The 18,730-nt window shown below is 50.4% G+C and overlaps 1 protein-coding gene across 2 annotated transcripts in view; it reads right to left on the bottom strand.

The window, feature by feature from the left end:
• The window catches only part of Stab2 (stabilin 2), a 180,034-nt gene that overhangs the window by 3,804 nt on the left and 157,500 nt on the right, over positions 1 to 18,730 (bottom strand). For both annotated transcript variants that reach the window (XM_028880322.2, XM_037196864.1), the window contains exons 58-67: positions 18,043 to 18,150; positions 14,859 to 15,052; positions 13,230 to 13,371; positions 11,006 to 11,139; positions 7,839 to 8,004; positions 7,596 to 7,702; positions 5,945 to 6,064; positions 5,023 to 5,163; positions 3,704 to 3,811; positions 1,557 to 1,685 (exon numbers count right to left, since the gene is read on the bottom strand). In XM_028880322.2, coding sequence (XP_028736155.1) covers positions 1,557 to 1,685; positions 3,704 to 3,811; positions 5,023 to 5,163; positions 5,945 to 6,064; positions 7,596 to 7,702; positions 7,839 to 8,004; positions 11,006 to 11,139; positions 13,230 to 13,371; positions 14,859 to 15,052; positions 18,043 to 18,150 — 1,349 coding nt within the window. The remainder of the gene's footprint in view (positions 1 to 1,556; positions 1,686 to 3,703; positions 3,812 to 5,022; positions 5,164 to 5,944; positions 6,065 to 7,595; positions 7,703 to 7,838; positions 8,005 to 11,005; positions 11,140 to 13,229; positions 13,372 to 14,858; positions 15,053 to 18,042; positions 18,151 to 18,730) is intronic.

Genomic DNA, 18,730 nt, shown 5'->3' with positions numbered 1-18,730 from the left:
CCGCTCTGCACGTGCCTCCTTACATTTCCGTTTTCTGTGAGTTGAGGTGGCATGAGGCCCTTGTCAGAAGCCAAGCTGTGTCAGCCCTAGCCTTGGACTTGCCAGTCTCCGGAGCCACAAGCTAATAAACGTTATGCTCTTCGACATTCTGGTGGTGCTTGTTTTGTGTTTGTGTATGTGCAGGTATACAAGCACCGATGTAAGCCTACGCCTGTGGAAGGCGGCAGACAACCTCAGGTATTAGCCACATTCTGTTTGTAAAGACGTGTCCTCTCACTGCACCTGGAGTTTGCCGCTTCAGCTAGACTGGCTGGCCAACGAACCCCAGAGACCCCCTGTCTCTCTCCCCAGTGCTGCCTGTGATACCTCAGTAAAACCCCCCACTCTATCCCCTACAGACAAAGAGAAGCTTAAACCAGGATTCCTAAGTGTAGATAAGAACTTAGACCCTTTTCCCCAGGTGGCTGTATCTGCTACAGGGACTTTGGAAAACACAGAATCAGGATATTCGACCAAAAGACTAAAAAGGGAGGCGGGTTCAAATAAATTATATGGTCTCTGCCTTTAAGAACTAGCCTCACAAAGAAAGGGGAGCGCTCCTTCCAACCTCCCTGCTGTGAGTGAGAGATTTGGAAGAGCCTCCCTGGAGGCTTATAAACTTAGAACACACCTCACTTTTGCATTCTGTACCTAAAGTCTCCAGTGGCGACTTTGGGGATGAGATCTAGGCACAACAAGACCCTCACTCTATTGTCTCAAGAAGGGGGCCTTAGACAAAGATATCTCAATATAGATAGACCCAGGCCAGTTTCAAGTCCCCAGAAATGATGGCGCCAGCCCCAGGAACTCAAAAGAACAGAGTCAGGATGTCTGATGGTAACCAATTAACCACGAGATGCCCCTCTCTGGAGATAACATGACCAGACCCTGGAGATGGGTTGTAAAACTCCTGACAGGGCAAACAGATAAGCTAGAATAAGATAAAGTCCAGGCCCGGGAAAAACTGGACCAATCAAGGATGGACCCGTACTAACTCCCTCCCCTCTAAGAAATTTTATGGGTTTTGCCTATAAAAACTAACTTCCCCAAGAAAGAGTAACTCTTCCCTGCCTCACTTGAGATGGCTTGAGATGAGTTCCCTGTCATGACTTGTAACAGATAAACCTTGCTTTTGCATTCTGGTATGCTCGTCCTTGGTGGTCTCTCTGGGGGTCACGATCTGGGCACAACACTGACTTTATAAGCACACATCACTGAACCTGGCTTTTATTACGTGGGATGTGGGGGTTGAACTCGGGTCCTCATGGCAGCATTTTAGTGGCTTAGCTATCTCTCCAGCCTTTGTTTGCTTTTGGTTTTCATTTTTGTTTGTTTGTTTGTTTTTAAACAAGATCTTCCTGCATAGCTCAGCTGGCCCTGAAGTTGTGGGGTATTAGCCTGGAACTCGGGATCCCGCTGCACTCGCTTGCTGAGTACTGGGATTAGAGGTGTGTGTGGCCTGTGCACAGAAAACAGACGAGAGGCTGCCCATCACTGCCTGCTCCGTTCTTTCTTACCTCAAAGCGCTGGAAGCCAGCTGCTCTCCGGTTTAGTCGGAAGTAAGAATAGGCAGCCAGAGCAATTGCACCCGGGACCAGGACGACGGCACAGACTATGCCTGTCCCCAGGCCGGCGTGGGCAGGAGTCTGTACAGAAAGGGAAGGGCAGTTAGTTCTTAAGCCGTGACTCCCCCAGAGAGCAGGTCTGAGTTCACCCTGTTCTTGCTTGCCCAGGCACCTTGGAGTGATTCATAAAAACAATGTCAAGTTAACGTGGTGTAGGCCTTATTACTGCCAGGGCCTATTTCTTATAACAACCTAGAGAGATACAGACAGTCATTCCCCCATCTTTATATGGGGGAACTAAGGCAAAGAGATGATAAGTACTTGCCCAAACCATACAGCTTTCTGGGGGTACAGTGGGCTCTGAGACCTGTCTGGTTTTGAGCATCAATGCGCAACCACCAGCTGTGGAATTTTCTAGTAGCTAGCAGCTTACCTCACGTGCCCCTGCGGAACGTTAGGATACTAACAATAACCACAGCCAGCCTACCCGGCGCTGATTCAGCGTTTCCTCGCTCAGTCTCCCCAGGTCAGGGAAGTACTGTGAACCCCTCTGCACACACTGGGGGGATGGGAAGACGGGCTCAGAGACATGCAGAAACCAGCTGAGGATTTCTCACTTCCCTTCCGTGGTTGTGTGTGTCCCCAAGTCATCCCCCGCTCCCCCTAGCGAGCACAGGAAAATGTAACGGAATCCAGCTACTGTCACAAAAGCTACTACTTGGAAAAGTCAAGCCGTGGCTTAAGAAGTCTTGGTGATATTTTGGCTTTTGTATGTATATTAGCTGGTTCCTGCAGTGATTTTCTTGTAATGCTATTCGTGCTTCCAAGAACTTCTAACAGTGCATTTATCTAAAATACCTATCAAGCGTCCAAGATCAAACAAAACCACACCTGTCTCCTAGGTCAGGCGATAGCTTTATTTCTTATGTAATTTACGGTGAGACCCTCCTTTCTTATACAACCTTACTAATAGACCCCTAACTACTTCTTCTTCTTCTTCTTTTTTTTTGGTTTTTCAAGACAAGGTTTCTCTGTGTAGCTTTGCGCCTTTCCTAGAACTCACTCTGTAGACCAGGCTGGCCTCGAACTCACAGAGATCCGCCTGCCTCTGCCTCCCGAGTGCTGGGATTAAAGGTGTGTGCCACCGCCACCCAGCAACCCCTAACTTCTTACCAAACCATTTCTAGGAATGTAGATTGAGTGCATAGATCCCTTTTTGATATACTAACCAGACATTAGCATTCAGCTGACCTTGTAAAAGGAAGCCTGCCGGTCACTGCCTGAGGAAAATTCTTACCTGCCTTTATGACACCGTAAGAATTCAAGCCTGGTCACCTTGCTCTGGAGAGGATTGCTTTTGCCTGGGCTTATAACTGGATTCCTGAGAGACTTGGGGACAACTGAGAGAATAAGGAGACTGAGAGGAGGAGAGAGAGGAAGAAGGAGAACGGAAGAACTAGATGGGTAAGAACTGGAGAGGAACGGACTAGATGGGAAGAACTGGATTGAAGGGCTAGAAGAGAGGACTAGAGGATGGAGATGGAAGATGAGGAAGAGCCAGATGGGGAAGAACAAGATGAGAGAGAAGGAGATGGGAGAGGAGCTAAAATGGGAAGGTACTAGATGGATGAGAACCTAGATGGGGCATAGCTCAGATGAGAGAATTAAGATGGAACTTAGAGGGGACAGCAGATAAATAGAGAGAATTAAACAGAAAGGAAGTAGGCAGGCTTGAACAGAACCGAAGCTGTGTAGACAGGATCTTATGCCAGAGGAATGAAGTAGACAGATGAGGAGCTTGGTATATCTACATTTATTCCTGCCCTGAATGCCTGACGGAGCTGCAGCTGTATAGACAGAATTTTGTCTTAGAGGAATGAAGTTAACAGACCTAAGAGCACAGTGTACGTAGAATTTTCCCCTCAGATATCCCACGCCGGACGTAGAGAAATCTCTGGACCCTGGGTAATCTATACCGACTCATCGTTCCCTTTCGATCAGCAGATGAGTGGGATTGGAAGCTGGTGGGCACGCGCATCGGGAAATGCACATCCGACGCTGGAGCTCCCTGGCTCCTCCCCAGGACCCGGAATACTCACCGCGGGCATGGGAGGCGCTTTCAGAGGCTCCGCAATGACGTGAATGAGCCCGTTAGAGGCGATGATGTCCCACTGCACAATGGCTCTCCCGTCCACAAACCTGGTCTCCTAGGGCAACGAGGAGAGGGTGCGTGAGACCTGTGACCTCTTACCCTTCCCCCACGGAGGCGGTTTCCCACTTGGCTTCTCTGAGGACCCAGGGCTGAGGCTGCAGCCTGGCCTCCCTGTGTGCTGGCAAACACGCGTTAACTTCACGCCACCAGACAAGCTGCTCCGGGGGCTGCAGAGACCTTTGTGTGACAGATGAGCTATCAGAAGGAAACGGCCTGTCCGCGATCACTCCAGCAGCAAGGGGTGAGCCCCAAGGCTCAGGCTCTGGCTCACACCACACCTCTAGGGGAGGGTTTTCTGTGTCAATCCTGGTGTGAGCACTAGCTTGTGGTGTAGGTGGAACTGAGGCACCACGTCCCACCTGCAGAGTTAGAGTCACATTCTGACAGATGCAGGTGGCTCGGATGTGCATGGGTGTCAGGCACTGCCACTTAGGGCTCAGCATGTCAGACGCTGGTCTCCACACATCAAAAACTGAATCACTGAACCCCACAGATGCTGTGGTCATCAATGTTGCCACCATGACCACAACCATCACCATCATAACTACCACCACCACCACCACTATAACTACCATCACCACCTCCACCACCATCACCACCACCACCTCCACCACCACCATCACACTGTCGCCCTCATCCCTACATATCCGGTGAGGAAACAGCTCAAAGAAGTTGGGTAGCCTAAGCCATCCCAAGGTCATGTGACTTGGAAGCTCACACGTTAATGCCTGATACAGATTAACAAATGGACAGAAACGAAGTATCTTCAAAACAGTTTCATTTATCCGCCCGGCGGTGGTGGCAAAGGCCTTTAATCCCAGCCCTCCGGAGGCAGAGACAAGCAGATCTGTGAGTCTGAGGCCAGCATGGTCTACAGAGTAAGTTCCAGGTCAGCCAGGGCTACGCAGAGAAACCCTGTCTCGAAAAACCAAACCAAACAAACCAAAACCAAAACCAAAAAGTTTCACTTCTCAGTCCTCATTTGGCCAGCTCCCGAGGCCAGTCTACTGCCAAGGTTCTGGGGTGGCTTGTTCGTATGTAATGTCACAGGCACAGTTTGCATTCATACCAACCCCGATCTGTGGATTTAAAGACGACTCTCAGGTTACCATAGTTGGCATCTGCTGAGTGTCTACTGCATGCAGGCTAGGAGCTCTGCATGTATTTTCTCTAGCTCTCTCAATAAGCCCAGAAGGCTTTGCCTACCTGGCGGAGCTGGTCCTGGCTGGAGGTGATGAGCAGCTGGCTTCCCAGCCGGGTCCTCAGAATGGTACCGTTGACAAGGTCTTCGTAAAAAGAGACGCTGACGTTAGTGAGGTGGTGCTCGATGTCCCGTCCCGACAGGCTCTAGGGAAAAATAGACGAACCATAGTCTGAGCAACAGCCAGAAAGAACAGGTTTTTCTTAGGCGTTTGCTTGGGGGTCCTTCCTAAGGGTCACATGTAACTGGCACATGCAAAGTCATCTCCAGTCTCTAAAGCGGGTTTCCCTGAGGGGTCCAGAGCGCTTGGAGCGAGTCCAGGCAGGCAGGGGTGTGTGACTGGGTAGTGTCCGGGGCTCACAGCCTGCCGCTCGGCCTCTGTGGGGTGAGGGGTTGAAGGAGTCCACTCCTCCTCTTCAGACCACATCATGAGGAAGGTTGGCATGTGGACTCACTGCACCAGGGTCCCTGATCCCCCCCCCCCCCGCCCGGGGGGATTCTTGCCTCTGGCCCTTTATTCCTTCCCCGACTTTGGGCTCAGCCTTGTGACCTGCTGGCTGATGTCCCCTTAGCAAACAGGACCAGAGGATCAGCAGCAGGTTTGAACTCAGCACTCCTGCTCCCGGCCATGACTGGGTTAGTCTCTTTGGTTGTGAGAACCCTGCGGGGCAGAGCCGTCAACAGGCCAGCCGGGCTGGGAAATGGCAGCTGCTCATCATCTGTGTGTGCTGGGGGGGTGCGGTACCCCTCTGTATCTGGGGCAGGGATTGTTGTTTGTTTGCTCCGACAAGGTCCTGTACCTTTACTTCCCAAATAAACGACAGGCAGGCACTGTCAGGTGTGGTGGAGTGATTCGTAATCCACTGTTGAGGTGGTGACAGAGACACATTCCTGTCTAAAGGTGCAGGTACAAGGAACTCCACTCACCTTATTTCCCAGCAGCCTACTGTTCTGTGGCACAAACAGGGTGCCACGGATGGACAGGTCAGTCAAGTGTTTCAGAAACGCCCGGCCTCGGGCTGAGCTTCTGGAATAAGCCAGCACCTCCTGGGGAGAAGAAGGAGATGGTCAGATGGGCGGGCCACCATGGTGTGGGGGTTGGGCTGGCTGGAGGAGCTGGGGGGGGGGGGGCGCAGAGTGTCTCTGAGAATACCCTGATGCTGGGCTACAGGCTGGCTTCTCTTGTGCTTCCTCTCACTGGCCTTTGGGGGAGTATGAGGATGACTTTTCCTTTCTTCGCTGTATCCTCCCAAGATGCCCTGTTCTGCCTCACGCTGTGTGAGGTAATGCCCACGTCCTGCCACAAGACACCATCTTACAGAGCAGCAGCTGGCTCCATTTGGGGCGCAGAGGCAGCATGGTGTTGCATCTCATGCGTGCACAAAGACACTGTTGTCTGTCTAGCAGGAGCCATGGAGCACGGGCGGATAAACAATTATTCTAGGGCTGGAGAGATGGCTCAGTGGTTAAGAGCACTGGCTGCTCTTCCAGAGGACCCAGGTTCAATTCCCAGCACCCACGTGGCAGCTCACAACTGTCTGTAACTCCAGTTCCAGGGGATCTAGCACCCTCACACAGAATATATACAGGCAAAACTCCAGTGTACATTAAATGTAAATAAACCTTTAAAAATTAAAAAAAACAAACGACAATTATTCTACATCCCAGACACATGAAGACGCAACCTCCTCACCCATTAAAGGAGGGACACCTAACACCGGTCCTCGCTGATCTGTCGTCCAGCCATGACGTACATTATGAGATGTACGGTGCGTACATCTCATGATTGGTGGGGAGAGAACTCCAGACTGTGCTAGAACAGCAGCTCACCATAGTCACCGCTGCTCGCTGAGGGCCATTCAGCTGCAGTTCAGCCAGATGTGCCCAACCCTGAGCCTCACCTGCCTTGAGCCCCCAGGCTGTGCTCCAGCCTCTGTCACTGGGTTCTCTGCATATCTGACCACTTGGGGTGACTGGGCACTGAGCCCGTCCTCTGCCTTCCATAAGGCCTCTTTAACCCTTCTGTGGCCATTCTGTTATCTATGTAAGTGTGTATATTACTGTATGAAGTATAATGGACGGCCCAAGAGTTCGTATTAGTAATTGATAGTGGAATAAAAGAACCCGTGCTTGCCAGTGCTCATATTATCAAGAGCACAGAGGATTGAATGTAAACTGCAACCAATAAAAGTACATAGCTTGTGAATTTACTGTTAATGAATTTTAATGCTGTGGGAAGACAAATTTGTGTTCACTTCTGATATAAAATGCCCATGATATAAGAAATAGCCATGCTATTTTTTTTGTTTGATCAGTGTCTGAAACTGCTTTAGATGCAAACACAGGCAATACCTGTGTAAGCTTCCATGGGCTTACAGTGTCAAAGTTTCGAGTCATTCAAAGATCCCAACCACCCCATGAGGCTGCTGTGCTCACGGAACCTCCCCTGCTCTCATGAGGGTCCAAGCTCTCAATCTCAGCTGTGAGCCTCTGGCTTCCTTCACAGCCTCACTTCTTCATTAGCTGCTTGCAGGCAAGCCTCCCTGCTGGAGCAGAGCCAGCCAGACAGGACACGTACCGTCAGGAAGTTCCTGAGCGAGGATAAGGACATGAGGACTTGAAGCAGGTTCCCATTGCACGAGAAGCCATCTCCCACATAGCCTGCCTTGCAGGTGCAGTTCACATCTGGAAAGGAGAGGCACAGGGGCCACGCCCAGTGAGGCGAGGCCTGGGCCACCCTGCTCACTCTTGGGGATTGGCTGGCCAGGCAGAGGTGCTCAGGGCGGTCTGGCCTGGAGCCTGTAGTGGATGGGACAATGACCTTTCATCCGGTAACAGAAGACGTCCCACATTTCACTCTTGTTGGGCCTGATTCCGTAGTCCACTATCCCAACAACGTTTGAACCACACTTCTGAGAGGCATAGGTCGTGGGGTAGGCAACCCGGCCACTCTCCAGCCAGCCAGCCGAGCAGAGGTGATAGCTGGCCTGCAGAGACAGGGCAATGACTGGGTTAGTTACACTGTCTTGTTTGCTGTGGAATCATTTGGGTAATTCTGATCCCTACCCAGACTGCGAATCTACGGAGTCTGTTGTACTCCCGTGTCTGGACTATAGTAGGTCACTAAACTTTGTCCATCAGGCCATTGGATGAATGGCCTGATGCTCTTTCTTTCTCTAGGTGTCCAGGCCTTTCACGCTCACTTTTCTCTTGAGAAGGAACTGACCACCAGCCATTTACCCCAGGGCAAATTCTTCTGCTTATGAATGAACAAAACTCTAACTGATGATGGAATTCTAATTCTAATTCATCATTACCACCATCACCCTGTGTGGCTGTAATTTTAAAGTCCTTATCAGATGGTTCTGATGACTGAGGCATTGGGTGATGGTTTTTGCCCCAAGAACCGTAGATCATCTAACAAAACCCCCAGTGCCAGGCATGGAGAAACCCTTCTCCAGCTGATGAGCGATGGAGTCCAGAAGATTTAGATATTCCCAGACAATATAGGCTTTTGTCGTTGCTCTTGGTCGTCTCCCAGAACCTGCAGGTAAGACCCTGTTGCTGAAGACACCATACACTTTGGACACAGGACTTGGAAGCATCAAGCTGGAACCTACTTGGAGACCTCCTTCCTGAGGACTAGCCCTTCCAGTATCGGAAGGTGCGATGCCAGGTGCCAAGGGAGAGAAGCACTCAGTAGTCCTACCCAGCTATAAAGCTTACAAACCAAAACAGCACGGCAAAATATTCCCAAAGGAGCCACGACGACACTTTCATCTTGGAGGCGACCAGCAGCTGTCCAGCTGGACTCAAGGCCTGCTCAGTAGGAGGGGATTCGCTGGCTGGTGCCGAAAACCTCGCCAGCTACCTGTGGCTGCTGACGTCATGTATACTAACTACTACAGCCCTTTTCTAAGCCAGTATAATTTCTAACTATACTCTAAATACTTATTACACTCATAGATGAGTATAGCTCTCACTCCTCATTAAAGAAACTTCTTTGACAGCAGATGTCTGTAAATGAAAATTCAGACAACACGTGGTGGGGTGCCCAGCACCATCTGGTACATCTACAACACAATTCTTATACCTCAGACTTAGGGAGGAGGGGCAGAAAGATGAAAGAGCCAGAGGACCAGGACGTCTGCTGAGAGATAGCTAAGTGTTCTGAGAGAGGAAGAATCGGTTTTCTCCAGGGATGAGATCGCTGGCAAGTTTTCCAGTCCCGTGTGGTGAGCCCTAAACAAATATACCTATGAGCAATACTCGGTGGACTCAGCAGGGTGTGTGTGTGTGCGTGTGCATGTGTGTGTGCGCGCATGTGTGTATGTGTGCGTGTGTTTGTGTGCGCGCGTGTGTGTGTGTGTGTGTGTGCGTGTGTGCATGTGTATGTGTGTGTGCGCACGCGTGTGTATTAATTAAAGAGGAGTGGGGGGACATAGACGAGGTGGTGCCGTGGAGAAGGGGTGGGAATGATGTAACATGGTACTTATGTATGAAATGCTCAAAGTCATACAGCCAGTACCTAGAAGATTCAGACATACTCAGTTGATCCCAAGTCTCTCAATAATCCAAGATGAGTTCCTTCTGCACTCTACCACAGTCCTGTATAAATACATACTACCATAGTCCTGTATAGATACACACATACTACCATAGTCCTGTACACACATACTATCATAGTCCTGTATAGATACACACACTACCATAGTCCTGTATAGATACACACACTATCATAGTCCTGTACAGACACACACACTACCATAGTCCTGTACAGACACACACACTACCATAGTCCTGTATAGATACACACACTACCATAGTTCTGTATAGATACACACACTACCATAGTCCTGTACAGACACACACACTACCATAGTTCTGTATAGATACACACACTACCATAGTCCTGTACAGACACACACACTACCATAGTCCTGTACAGACACACACACTACCATAGTTCTGTATAGATACACACACTACCATAGTCCTGTATAGATACACACACTACCATAGTCCTGTATAGACACACACACTACCATAGTCCTGTACAGACACACACACTACCATAGTCCTGTACAGATACATACACTACCATAGTCCTGTACACACACATACTACCATAGTCCTGTACAGATACACACACTATCATAGTTCTGTACAGACACACACACTACTATAGTCCTGCACAGATACACACACTACCTTAGTCCTGTACGCACGCACGCACGCACGCACTACCGTTACTCCTGTACAGACACACCAGGACTTCAGGCTTCAGTGGTTTGATCACAACAAAAAGATCGAGACCCGTCAGAAGTCCGACCCTGGCATCAAGGGCTTTGGTCCTTGGGAAGGTCTGGACAAAGGCAGCACGCTCTGGTTGTGTTGGAGGTTGGAGGAAGGTCCTAAAATCAGATCCCTGGGCTCTTTTCCCCCTGTTGCTTTTGAGAATCACCAGCAGGCAGCTTCTTGGTGCTAGAGGCTGAGGTCACCGCCTGACCAGAGAGCGCCATTCCTCGCTGCTGGGGTGGAGCCTGAAGTCCCCACAGGACCCTGGCTGTTTCTGGGTTCAAGGAGACCCTGCCTAGGCTGTGGTTCCCAGCCTTACTGGCATCCAGCTGCGACGTTAGCACTTCCCTCTGCCTCCTGGATGTACTACCGCCGGGTGACATCGGATACTATAGTGAACCTTTCTGAGCGTGTTTCCCTAGGTGTAACACGGAAGGACATCCAACCTCCAGGGACGTGGTCAGGATGCCAACACGACACCCTGCACAGCACTGGACACACGGAGGATGCCGGACTTGGACATGGGGAGTTCTCACCATTGCGGCAGGAGTCTCCTGCGTGGGCTTGAGGCCAACCGCCTGCACGGGCTTGAGGCCAGCCACCCTCTGAGCTTCCTCCGGCTTCCGGGGAGGCTGCCTGCACACCCTCCCTCAGGCTCTGCCTGAAGTATCTGCTTAACTGGGCACCCACCTTCTGGGCATAGGAGAGCTGCTTGTAGGTGGCCATGGACGCAGCCTCGTTGGCACAGGCCTCTTTGGCTTTGTCAAAGGTCAGTTTGTACTGGCCCAGTGGGGAGCGCAGATGGAAAACCCCGACAGTCGTGTCTAGAAGAGGAGGGGAATTACGTGGTCAGCCCGCTTGGGATTGAAGCGAAAGACTTAGAAGGACTTCGACGTCTGTAGCCCAGGATGCTCTGGGAAGCCGCTTCTCCCAACTGTAGCACAGGCTACCCCGGGGAGGCCACTCCCCTTCAAGTTAAGTTGAAGCACATCAGTTGACGTATTTATTCTTTCTAACGGGGAGACGGCCTAGCAGCTGAGAGCACAGGCCGCTCGTTCAGAGCAGTGCCCACACAACAGCTCACAGCGGTCTGCAACTCCAGGCCCAGGGATCCAACGCCCTCTCCTGGCCTCTGTAGGTACTGCACACACATGGACCAGCGGTGACTCCCTCAGCCATCTCCCCTGACCTAGAATACTCAATCCTCTCACTGTCCATTGTTTCTCTAAGCACCCTGCCTCCCCCATGTTCTCCGGGTTTGACCAAGGCAGACATTTGTTGGGTCAGGCCCAGGCCACTACTGCACATGCCTGGAAAATATCTCTCATCTCACCTAGATAGACTGCTCTATCTGGAAAAAAAAAAAAAGTGTTCATTTTTGTTTTTGTTGCCTTTTTTTTTTTTTTTTTGAGACAGGGTCTCATTATGTAGTCCTGCCTGGCCTGGAAGTTTCTACACAGACCTGGCTGACCTCGAACTCACAGAAATCTCTCTACCTCTGCCTCCTGAGTGCTGGGATGAAAGGCGTGTATTATCAATACCCACTGCTCTGTTTTTAAAAGAAGATTCGTTGTGATACAATTTTATAACATAAAATTGGCTGTTTTGATAATCTCTTACAACTTGTAAACACATGTACTTTGTTGGGTGAGCATCACTGCTATCCATTTACAGTTCATTTCCGTAATTCCAACAGAGTCACTTCCCGTTCTCCCCTCCTCTGTCCTGTGGGGGTCCCTCTTCTATTCCTTCTCCCCACGAGTCTACCTGTTTTAGGTTTCTCCGATGGTTGACTCATAGAATGACTGTCTTTTTATGTCCGGCTTATGTCATTAATGTCATATGCCAAGGCTAGAGAGCCCACGCCGTAGCATCTATTGGAATTTCTGATGCTTTGCGGGTGAATGCTGCCCCGCTGCATGGGTGTGCTGCATTTGTTCATCTACCCACAGAAACCCTTACTGCTGTGGATGTGGGCATTGCAGACGCAGCACTTCTGAGTCCCCTACTCTCAGCTTTCCAGCCTGGCTCCTTGATTGTAGCTGCAGGAACACAGGGTAAAAGTGTGTCTTCTGTTTTACTGTGGTCCCCCTTATCCTCTTAAGTTTCCCCACAGTCCTGGCTCTCTTCCTGCGGGAACATCCTGTCTTCCACGTCACTGCATTTTCTCTGCTTATACTTCCTTCCTCTTGTTCTGGGAGGGATCTGAGGCATGCCTCAGGGTTTGGTGTAGGACAAGTATTAAATCAATAGTTGCTATTGAGATATGAAAAAAAAACAACAACTAAACAACAAAAACTCTCTAAGTTGACCTTGCTGCAAATGAGAGCCAAACATGCAGGGATCTCCAGTCAATACCGAAGGACACAATGCACAGTAACTTGGGTCACTTTTGAAATCACTGAAGTTCTTCTCTGCTTGGCTCTGAACTGGGCTCTTTGTGATTTTCCTGTAGGGTTTCAACATGCCCCACCCTCTGGGCCTCTGCACTGTGGCTTTTCTACTTTCTACTGCGGGTTTTATAACCTGTGAGTTTATTATACACCGTTCAGATCATCCTCTGACGTGCATGTGGTATACGCCAGCCACTGTGTGAGAAGTGAAGAGCTGTGAAGACATGGCTGCTCTTCATTATTGACCACTCTAAGCTGCTCTTCCAGATTTGACTCCAGCCAATGGCTGTGAGGCGCTCGCTAAGCAACATGGGAAAGGAGAAAACACTGGGAAGGTCCTTTGAGCCCCTCCCAGTTCTAGCCTTCAAGGTCCTTTGTGAATTGACTCTCCTGCCTCAGCGGGTCGGGATAATGTATGGATTCTTTAGTTTCTGTTTTGTTTTTCTTCTTTCCCCTGCACACACCCCTCACCCAAGCCCGAAGAGAAAGGTGCGTTGGGCCAGGGCCCCAGCCACACTGACCCTGGAAGTGAAGGTCCATACAGCTGGCATCTGGGTGGCACTGTCCATTGTCCTGTAAGCAGCGGTCCAGGGGTAGCTGTTGGGGCTCACAGTCCAGTCCGTCCCCCACATAGTGACTCTTACATTCACACTTGTGCTTGCCCTGAGGAGAGAGGGCGGAGAAAGGTGGAAAAGCCCCCAGGATTCCAAGTGCCCGCCGAGGCACCCATGCAGCGCAGAAGCAGTTCAGAAAGACCGACATGCTGCCCCGCGCAAGCAGAATGAATGCTGTCTTGTTCTGTGCAGGCTCATGGCCAAAGACTGCCATCCTTCTCAGCATCAATACTGCTTTCTCAGAGGGGCCCTCCCTCCAAAACACCCTGCAGGAAGCAGCTCTTGACCGCTGTCCCAACACACGGGCCCCATCTCTGCTGGTGGCCTTTCCCACTCTGTGCCAGGGCCGTGACTGGTACTAAGTGCCACCCTTTTCTCTACTTGTGCAGGGAAGCAGTCTCCCCTCCCCCCCATATCCCTGGCACCTGCCATAGTTCATGGTTGTTGCTTGTGACCACTGGGTCCAATCAGAGAGTGACCTCATCCAGTCTTACAAACCCTGTGATGTCTCTGTTCTCAGGCCCACTCCCCGAGGGGAAACGGAGACACTGAGCGGTCAGTCTCCAGCCACAGATGCTCAGAGCTGGGTCTCAGAGGCTGCCTCACTCTGAATCTCTGTTTGTAACTGGTCATGGGCATCGGGTCCCACCAGCTGCTCTTCCCGACAGGGAAATGGGGCACTGACTCAGTTCCTAAAAGACTCCAGCAAGTGTCACCATTATGCCATTTACTGTCAGCTTTCTGTTTTTTTTTTTTTTTTAATTTTTATTATGTGTACAGTAAGCTGCCTGCATGTACACCTTCATGCCAGAAGAGGGCGCCAGATCTCACTACAGATGGTTGTGAGCCACCATGTGGTTGCTGGGAATTGAACCTCTGAAAGAGCAGCCAGGGCTCTTAACCTCTGAGCCATCTCTCCCGCCCCAGCCTTTTGTTTTAATGAACTTTAGATCTGAAATCATGGTAGACTTATGTGAAAGTTGGGAAGGAAGCAGAGAAGACCCTCTATGGCAGCTGTTCTCAACCTTCCTAACGCTGAGACCCTTTGTTATAACAGAGTCCCTCATGTTGTGGTCACCCCCAACCATAAAATTATTTTGTTGCTACTTACAGCTGTAATCTTGCCGCTGTTATGAACTGTAAATATTTGGTATGCAGGAGATCTGATATGTGACTCCCCAAAGGGATCATGATCCACAGGCTGAGAACCACCACTCCATAGCCTCCCAGCTTCCCTTAATGGGCGCATCCCCTCTAGCTGGAGGGAGGCTACAGACTGACCCTGGTGTAGTCCTATCAACTAAACAACAGAACTTACGTGGATTTCACCGAATCCGACCCTAACGTCCTTTGCTGCTGAGGATACAAAGTTGCATCGGCACCGACTTTGACTAGAAGCGGACGGATGGACGAAGGTGGGGAGCTAGTGTAGCAGAGGCCAGAGGGGAGACAGAGGCCAGGGAGGAGGATGCCAGACTGGGCCGGGCCCCAAGAGCTGCAATCCCAAATGTCTGTCTCCAGGGAGGTGGGACTTACTGGGCCGGTCATCCTGCAGGTGGCATGCTCATGACACCCTCCGTTGACGCCGTCCGCGCAGGGGTCCACCTCTGTGCAGCTGTGGCCGTCCCCCTGGTAGCCCCGCTGGCAGCTGCAGGAGACTTGCGTGCCCTTCTGGGAGCACTTGGCGGTCTTTGCACAGCCCCCATTGTTCTGTTTGCAGAAATCCACAACTGCAAGGGAAAGAGCAGAGGGCTGCATGCGCCACTGTCTGGGGGCAGCCAGCCTTGACTGTGAGTGGCAAGGAGGCGAACAAGTCCTCACGTGTCCATGCCTTTGGTCTCCCTGGTCTCTGAGCTCTCTGCTGGCTTGCATACGATTCATGTTCCTGTGACACCCTGACAGGCTTGTCACATACTCACAGGGCAGCTTTGATAATAATTTTCAGAATAAAACGGGGTTTTTTTATGTTAGTGTTTCTTTCCCTCCCACCCTCCCTCCCTTCCTCCCTCTCTCTCTCCTCTCTCTCTCTCTCTCTCTCTCTCTCTCTCTCTCTCTCTCTCTCTCTCTCTCTTTCTCTCTCTCTCTCTCATGAGTGTGTGTTTCTGGTTAACTTGACACAGCCTAGACTCGTTTGAGGGAGTCTCAGTTGAGTGATTGTTCAGATCCAGATCTGACTGACCCATGACCATGTCTGTGAGAGATTGTCTTGATTGATGATGAATACAGTAGGGCCCACCCTAGCCCACTACGGGTGGCTCCACCCCTAGGCAGGGGGGTCTGGGCTGGATGAGAAAGCTGGTTGATCAAAGCCAGTGAGTGAGATAACACTCCTCCACGGTTCTGCTTCAGTCCCACTTGAGTTCCTGTGCTGATTTCTGTTGTGGAATATTATTTTAGATGTGCCACATTTGTTCATGCTGTGGAACATTTGTTTTGATGATGCAAAGATGTGTTGCATTCTTTTATGTTGCATTTTTTAACTCTGTGTTACTTTGCCTGTCTAAAACACCTGATGGTCTTACAAAGAGCTGAACAGCCAGCCAAGAGCTGGGCAGAGAGAGGATAGGCAGGGCTGGCAGGCACAGAGAATAAATAGGAGGAGAAATCTGGGAAGCAAGATCAAAGAGTGAGAAAATAAGGGGCCAGCCACCCAGCTACAGAGTCAGACAAGAAATAAGAAGGAAAGAAAAGATATACAGAAATAGAGAAAGGTAAAAGCCCAGAGGCAATAAGTAGATGGGATAATTTAAGAAAAGCTGGCAAGAAATAAGCCAAGCTAAGGCCGGGCATTCATAAGAAAGAATAAGCCTCCATGTGATTTATTTGGGAGCTGGGTGGCAGGTCGCCCAGAAGAGCAAAGAGCAAAGAGTAAAAACAACCAACTACAGATTTCCTTCAGTGATAGATTGTGGCCTCAAAATGTAACCCAAAGAAACTCTTTCCTACCTGAGGTGTCTTTGGTCTGAGTGTTTTATAGCAGCAACAGAAAAGCAAACTAGAACAGTGTGTGTGTGTGTGTGTGTGTGTGTGTGTGTGTGTGTGTGTGTGTGTGTAGGTACAAGGTTAGTACAGTAAGGCACACCTTGTGAGACAGACTCTCCAACCCTGTTCTAAGGGTCAGTCTCAGAGAGCTTGCCTGCCTGACCAGGTAAAGCAGGTAGCGTGTGCAGAGCTGGGACCTGAACCCAGGTTGGTGTGGCCTTGCTGCGGGTATCACTCTGTATGCTGAGAATGTGTTGTTCTGATTGGTTAATAAATACAGTGCTGATTGGCCTGTAGCCAGGCAGGAAGTATAGGCGGGACAAAGAGAGAGAGGAGAATTCTGGGAACAGGAAAGCTGAGTCAGGAGACGCTGCCAGCCACTGCCAGGAGAAGCAAGATGTAAAGATACCGGTAAGCCACGTGGCAAGGTATAGATTTATAAAGATGGGTTAATTTAAGATGTAATTCTAGCTAGTAAGAAGCCTGAGCCTTTAGGCCATACAGTTTTAATTAATATAAGCCTCTGTGTGTTTACTTGGGGGACGCTAGTGGGAGAGATTTGTCCCGACTGCCGGCAGGAAAATTTCAGCTACATGGCCTCTCTGTGTTGGATTTGCATTTATGGCCTCTGTTTTCACAACTGCCAGATTTCAGGCCAGTATTCGTCTATCTGGAGCTGTGGGAGGAGCTGGGAAGCTGCTGTATTTCTTTTGCTTGCACTTACGCTCAGAGTCACTGGAGTCACTTGAGACTCTGAGGGCATGAACCTGAGATGCAAGAGTCTCCCCTTGGACAGCAGGGTCGAGTGAGGGAGCTGGGCCTTTGCTACCATTGTTGAGTATGGACCCTTCTGGAATGCCTTGCAGGAGGCTACAAAAGGGCAGGCGTGGCAAGATCTGTTATTTATGAAGCATATTTCTCTGTGTGAGTCTTTACTCAGAAAACTTCAGAAAAGACAGGTGCCTGAGATGCTCACCACCACCCTGCTTCCTTCTCCTGTGGTAAACAGAGTTGTCGGGGGAGTGTGTTATGGCTTGTCTAACAAAATGGTGGCATTTCCCAGCTCTCTTGCAGCTAGGTATGACAGATGATGGGCACCAGCCAACTGGATGGGAGAAGATCTGATTTTTAGCAGCTTTTGGGATGGAGCTCTGCCTCCTCCTTTTCCCTTCTCCATCCTACAGTCTAGTGTGCTAGCTCTGAAGCTCCCTCCAAACTGTCAGACAAGACAGAGTAAACACTCACTTACTTCGCCTGAGACTCTGTGCCAAGCACACATCTAAGCCCCTGTGGACTGGCAGTGTGGACGCTGGGTGGGAATCAGTGGCAGAGTGTGCGCCTTGCATTTGAAAGGCTCTGGGTTCATGCTCACTGACAGGGCAGCGGGGGGGGGGGGCAGAGGATATGGAATGTCTTTAGTCTTAACTTTTCATCTTAACGCTGTCATCAGCTTCTGGATTTTTGAAGCAAGACTGACTACTTGTTGAATTAGAAAAACACTATAAAAAACAGGACACCTTGTTTTGCAAAGCAATTTAAAAATTTAAAACCATGGCTTGGGAGGTAGACAGGGCAGCTGTGAGCAAACTATTAATGAGACTGAGTCCTAAAGAGGACAGGCACTGTGGCAGAGACGCAAGCAGAAAGCAGAAGAGGCAGAGTGGAGCCCAGCCAGTGACCCCACCCCGCCCCCCTCCAGTGCCCGCCGCCGCTCCCGGAGTATGAGGGGAGGACTCACCAGTGCACTTGATTCCATCACCTTCGTAATTCAGGTTACACACACACGTGTTGTTCTCTGTACACGTGGCATGCACAGAACAAGGAGGGATGCACACCGGAAACACAACTGCAGAGAAAGAGGCGACCTTTCACCCCGTGCCCGTGGCGCCGTCCGCCTCGCCTCCGCCGCCGCAGTTTCCCACGACTCTTTTCAGATGTCATAAATGGCAGGAAGATGGGGGTGATTAGCTGAGGACCCTCCCACCTTGGAGAGTCTGAGATGCTAAGCAGTTCAGATGATAAGGCAGAGGTTGCCTCCAAACGTGCAAGCAGGGAGGAACCTGGCCACTAGACTCTGCTGCCCTAAGAACATGGGCTACCAGGCGGAGGCGGCTGAATTGGAAGAGAAGTTTCACTGTCTTCCAAGGGCACTGCTGAGCTGGGGAGAAGTCTGGAACGTTGGTGAGTGGATGGGGCTGTGGTGGGCGTGCATGGCAGCCTCGTGCATGGCAGCCTGAAGCTGAGGGGTGTTTAGGTGGGTAGGCAGGGATGGAAGCCAAGGTCAGCCATTCTGTTGGAACCCATCTAAGAGCCTAGTGATGCCCTTCTAACTTTGGGGAGGAGGAAATGTCATTAATTTAGGCAGAACAATTTGGCCTTCACATCTTAGGCCTTTTAGAACACACAGACTTGGGTTTCTGAAAACA

This window comes from Peromyscus leucopus, chromosome 18 (genome assembly GCF_004664715.2).
Source record: "Peromyscus leucopus breed LL Stock chromosome 18, UCI_PerLeu_2.1, whole genome shotgun sequence".
NCBI classification, from domain to species: Eukaryota; Metazoa; Chordata; class Mammalia; order Rodentia; family Cricetidae; genus Peromyscus; species Peromyscus leucopus.
Note: the sequence above shows the minus strand (reverse complement) of the source record. Positions and strands in the feature narration are given on the sequence as shown.